Raw genomic sequence first — 6,098 nt, forward strand, 5'->3', positions numbered from 1 at the left:
ACATACATACATATATATATATATATATATATATATATATATATATATATATATGTATATATATACATACTCATTTATAAATTCAATATATATTATTTCATTTCCATTTAGTTTGTTGAAGTATTAAAATAACTTAAGTTAAATCAAACTAAAAACTTAATAAAAGACCTATACATAAATAATAAATTCAGACATAATTGAACTAAAATTAAAATATATCACAAATAATACAAATCAAATTATTTAAAATGATGTAGTTTATCAATAATTCTAAAAAAGAACACTGCCAAACACATGTTAAACAAACAGTAACTTACTTACACATAGTAAGAAATGGTTATAAAAACTGAAACAGAAGCGAAAACAAGTAATAGGAAAGAGGAGAAATAAAAAGCGATACTTATCCTTTGCCGGGGTCCCTGCCCGGTGGAGTCGCACGGTAGAATCGATGGTCTTTTCACTCTTCAGTCTTCACGCGACCGCTGCCGCAGTAAACTAAGCTTTTTTTATACCCGTCTACCAAAATACTAAATTCAGCTGGACACACTTATTCCTTATTCCTTAATTTCTCCACAACAAATGACCAAGCAAGCGCAGACACTGACAAGATACACGATACAGAACGAGACCAAACGCGATATCAGCGCGTCTCCACACAGTAAACAAAACAAGCGTTTCCTTGCAACGACAACTGCACTACACACTAATGAGACAAGTAAATACACTTACGAGCTGCTTTTAACTTCCGCTGATAAAGACTGCTTCTCTCAAAGAGTATTTGCCCTGCCATTCAAGTGAGATGTATTTCCTGAAGAGGCTTAGATGGCAAGGAGGGAGTCTTAAAAGAGGATGTCTCACCCATAGAGAGATAGCTGGCCAACGTCTCTCTACAGGGGCGTCTTCTCATAGCCGTTTTCGTGCATCGCCTCGATGTTGGCATAACTGGCATGCTGGAATCGATTGATGCATGAGGAAAATAGCCTCTTCCATTCCTTCTCGATCTCTGTATGGAGATCAGGAAGAAAGGAATGTTCACCTGAGCTGGAAGGTTTTGGCCAGAAAGATAACGTTCATCGAGATGACCTCATGACATCACTTTCTTTGCCCGCTTCCACGGCAAGTCAAATCTCGCTGTGGCGTGATCCATAACTTTCAAAAGCTCATCATACGCAGGGCAGGAGGATTGGGAAGGCTCAGCCTCAACTTATTCGCCCTCGTCAGACATTTCCTGCTCTTCCTGGGCTGAAATCAACAGAGCACTGGCCCCTGGATCAGAAGATGTTAATGAAATAACATTATCCTCCAGCGGCTCACTCTCGTCCACAGCCAACAATTGCGAGAGGGAAAACCCCTCTTCAAACTCAGTGGCCAGATCCACCTGTGATCCCTGTGATTCTCCTCCGTGTCTCAGCAGTCCTGAATCGCGGGAAGCAGATGGCTGCCCCTCTTTCCTCGAAAAGAGAGACAAACGAGAGCAGAGCTTTTTCATTGGAAAACGCTCACAGTGCACGCAGATTGCCCCCTCGAGGACATCACGAGCGTGCTCTTCGCCCAAATAAACAACGCATAGATCGCGTGTGTCATCAGATGTTAAATAACGATGACACGGATGCACACATCCTCTAAACACTTTGCTAGTGCTCACCATAATGATATGAATAGAGATCGCTCTTACCACAGAAATGCACGCTTCAAACAAAACAGTCAGTGAAGACGAAGAAGAGGATGATTCTCCCAGCACCTATTTATACTATAGTTGCACCGGTAGGGACGTCATGGCTGTCGGCAGCCAATGTGTTGTTGGTGTTTTTTCAATGTTTGCTTCAGACACGGGTCACGACGAGGCGTTCCCCATAGCGACCCCTAGAGGACGCAATATGAAGTTCCCTTGAAAGGGAACAGAAGCATGCTGTTTCCCCATTCTCAAAAAAAAATAAATAAATAAATAAATAAAAAGAAAATATCTAAAAAAGCAAAGAAATTTGCATTATTTCTTTAGAAAATTTTACTGCCAAACCTTCTAAAAATATATATTTTCCACTTCAGGCTGAAAGTTTCAGGTTCAAAGAAATTCTCAAAATACTGTAAGCATAAGTATGGTTTTTTTTTCATCTCAGTTCATGCATTTTTGGGAATCAAACCCATGACATTAGTGTTGATAATCTACTGTATGAGGTATAGGAAATTTAATTATTTCATTATCTATTTAATTATTTCAACTCCCCTCAAATTGGCTTACATTTTTAGAGTCAATATTTGTGTACATACAGTACATGTGTACTTATTTTTTGTATTTGTATATATATATATATATATTTGTTTTTTATTAATTTGTTTTACCAAAAAATACCTGAATTACAGTATTGAGGCAGTGGAGCTATAGTAGACCAATGTGAGTGTAAATATGATGAAATACTCAAAGACAGTAAGAAAATCTTCTGTTCAGTTAAATATCATCAAAAGGTCTTTCAACATGTTACTCCGACAAGTATGATGTTAGAAACGTCACATATTTTTGTAAAGGGGAAATATAACATAACAGGGAAGATAGAGATTATATTTTTATAGAATTACATTTTACATTATATTTTAATATTATATTTGAATAAAAGCAAACCTCAAGCAGAATTTTACTCTTATGATTAATTTCTTTCTCTTGACAATACATGCCACAAAGCACTTTTGATGAATGTCTGCTAGGCTACTTTTAATTTTGTCATTTCATCTGAATATAAACTTTTGTGAGATTCAGTCATTGGAAGGTGATTGAGATTGAGGTAAAATGGGCTCCCAGATTTGGCACAGAAGCGCCCTGAGTGGCATATTTATAATAACTTTATTATTTTAAAATGTAACTATTTATTGTTATTGATAAAGTTTATTATTTAATATTTGTAGATTTACATTTAAGACATCTTTGCATTTCATTAAAACCTATAGGTTATTGCCAATTAAATAAGCAAATATTTAAATGATCTCTTTTACTGGATTCTGTCAGTTAATCAATTATTCAGCTAAATTATATATTTGAATAGTTTTACATTTTGTGGTCTGAGATCTAAATGAGCAACTGTTTCTGTTTGCTTTCTCTAATAACACATTGGCTGATGCATTATCATAAACATCATCATCATCCTGCACATGCTAAACTACTGCATACTGTTCTTAAGGGGAACACCTTCCCTTATCTTACCCTATTTCATACTCCATTTAACCCTAAAAATATAATGGTGATGAATAAAAAATAAAAAATAAAACATAAAAATAGAAATTGAATTTCCATTACAAATTAAACAGTTTAAATCTATCAAAAATTCAGCATGTGTTTTTTTCCCGTATTAATTATTTCAGCAGTAAGTCATAAGGGCACAAATGAAGGTTGAAAGAGCCTTTTTAGACAGTTTGCTGGTTAGGGTTAGGAGTACAAGCTTGTTGTTGTTTATTCTGGACAAAGGTAAAATATTTAAAGAGCAGACAGGAGAGTTTTATAGTATCATTTTTTTTCTGCAGGTATCATCATAACTGTGTAGCGAAACTGCTATTCTCTCATTCTAAAACTAAGTCATTATGAATTTTTCTAATTTTCATCCACATCATCATCATCATCATCATCATATGACCTAAATAGATGAGACATACAGAGGGTAGAAGCAATGTGAACAGGTGGAGCTGACACATTTTATGCTGTGAAGGCAGCAGATAAATAGCACAAACAGATGTTCACTGTCAGACGATAGGATACTGCTGTTAAAGTATAATGATGGGCATCCATTTTTCGATGGACATGTTGTGTAGATCACTGCAATTGACAGCTAACAGAGATGTTGTCCTTTTATATAAGTAAAATAACTTATTTTCAGTTATTCTACACTGTTTTTTTATAAAAGCTGTGAAATGTCATAGCTAGTCATTTTATGTTAAATGTAGTATGACATTCTGGACTAAATGTTGGCAGTGCAAAACAGTGCAAAACATAATGTCACCCTCGTGACTTTTGCATCAAATAAGCTATTCAAATACCTTTCAAAAGCAGTTATAAGTATACAAAGTCTACCATGACTAAAACCAAAAGAGCACAATGAAAATATAAAAAATGTACAGTGTCACCAACCATTTGTGCAACATAAAATTAGATTTAATGCATTAACTAACAATAAGCTATACTCTCTCACGGTATTTATTAATCTTTGTTAACATTAGTTAATACAAATACAACTGTTTATTCTTAGTCCATGTTAGCTCGGGTTCATTAAATAACATTCATAGATATAACTTTTGATTTGAATAACTTATTAGTAAATGTTGGAATCAACATTAACTAAGATTATTAAATGCTTTAAAAAATGAAAAAAGTATTTTTCATTGTTAGTTTGTAACTAGTTAACTAATGTTAAAAAATGGAACCTTATTGTAAAGTGTTACCAACAATTTTAAACTGTACTGATAAGTAGCATAATGGGTGGCACACAAATGTGACTAAAACATTATGGAACAAAATAAGAACCAAAAACAAAAAGAAGGCGACAAAGGATAATAATGAGAAAGTGTAAACCTTACCATATTTCCTGAGGAATCCTTTGTGCACCACCGCCGTGCTCATTCCTGCACCCAGCTAAGCAGCAGAGATACAAAGAGATGCAGAGATGCGGCTTTACTCTCAATCTGAGAGAGAGACACTCTCATAATCCGTGCTCATTTAGGACATTTCAGCAGCCAGCATGCTGAGCAGGGCATTATGGGATTGTAGCAACTGCATCTGAAAGGGAAGACACAGCAGCGCTCATAAATATCACATGCACACATAAGCTGTCAGTCATGGTCAGAACCCAGAGAAAATCCCATCGAGCTGGAGGTTGACAAATGACATGTCAAACTCTCAATATAGAGCATATATACCCTATATAATACTTAAATTCATCAGAACATTGCACAAAAGTAAATAAACAGAGTCTGCTTAAACAACACACAAACAATAATATGTTTCCACACGCTGTGTACATGTTCACAGCGCAGGTGGAAATGTATTGCAGGGCTTGGGCTGGGGGCCCCTGGGCTTGACTTTATTTTTGGGCACTACACTACATATGACCTCAACTAGAACATCATTATGGAGCAGCCAGGACAGGCCCTAGCCTTTTGGGGGGCCTAAGCAGATTTTCAAAAGGGGCACCCACTACGGTTTCACCTACAAACAGACTGTGAATGGTTGTTTGAGAACATGTGAATACAGTTTGACTTCTTTCTTCTCTGTGACAAGCAGGTGTCAGAAACACAAAGTTGTGATTGTACACAAGGGTAACCATTGTAACCACTGCATTTCTGCTGTTCCATAAATGCCACCTGATGTCAGAGAGTAAACTTGCATTTTATTCAGCCTGTCTGCTGCTTTAGTTCATCTCAATGCAAAAATCAGTATTACATGTGTTACTAGGGTTGCCACCCATACCAAAATACGTAATCATTCTGTATTTAATGTTAAAATTATGTGTTTCATATAAAATCAATATGGGACACGATTTGCCCCGCATTTTACAAAGGCCAACACATAGTTGAATCAACAAATAAGTATTTTGCACTGTTTATAATACTAATTGCAATTACAATGAAATCAATTTCATAAGAAGTATTAGAGAATCTCATTCACGCGATTGCATCTTGGCGTCTTTGTTTCCATAGCGTCTCCCTAGAACACGTGCGGTTAAAGCCCTTTCACGTGAGCGCAGCATGCACTAAACCTGCGCGGTTTAAAACATCTGGAGCTCACATCTAGTGATGGGAAGTTCGGTTCTTTTCCGCGAACCGGTTCTTTCGGACATTTCGTTTCAATGAACCGGTTCTTTTGCGCTATAACGTTATGACATAATTCGTGATGATGCCATGACTATCGTCAAGGGCCTGGATGAAAATACATTCAACATGTTCAAATATATAAAGTTTGTAGTCATTGCTTTAGTCAGTTAAAACATCACCACGATCTGACAAGTTTCTTAAAATTAAGTTTTTCCACTAAGCACCCAAATACAGGTACAAGCAGTGATGTGCAAACAAGGATGTTTTATAATTGAAGATAAAGTGAATAAATTAATTACTTCTCATCA

At 35.9% G+C, this 6,098-nt stretch overlaps 1 protein-coding gene across 1 annotated transcript in view; it reads right to left on the reverse strand.

The window, feature by feature from the left end:
* Positions 1-4,643, reverse strand: part of LOC107551274 (uncharacterized) — a 23,486-nt gene extending 18,843 nt beyond the window's left edge. Inside the window, exon 1 of the mRNA XM_016232812.1 lies at positions 4,558-4,643. Coding sequence (XP_016088298.1) covers positions 4,558-4,600 — 43 coding nt within the window. The 5' untranslated portion in view covers positions 4,601-4,643. The remainder of the gene's footprint in view (positions 1-4,557) is intronic.
* Positions 4,644-6,098: the final 1,455 nt, after the last annotated feature.

This window comes from Sinocyclocheilus grahami, unplaced genomic scaffold, assembly GCF_001515645.1.
Source record: "Sinocyclocheilus grahami isolate Dianchi unplaced genomic scaffold, SAMN03320097.WGS_v1.1 scaffold419.1, whole genome shotgun sequence".
In the NCBI taxonomy this organism is placed as follows: Eukaryota; Metazoa; Chordata; class Actinopteri; order Cypriniformes; family Cyprinidae; genus Sinocyclocheilus; species Sinocyclocheilus grahami.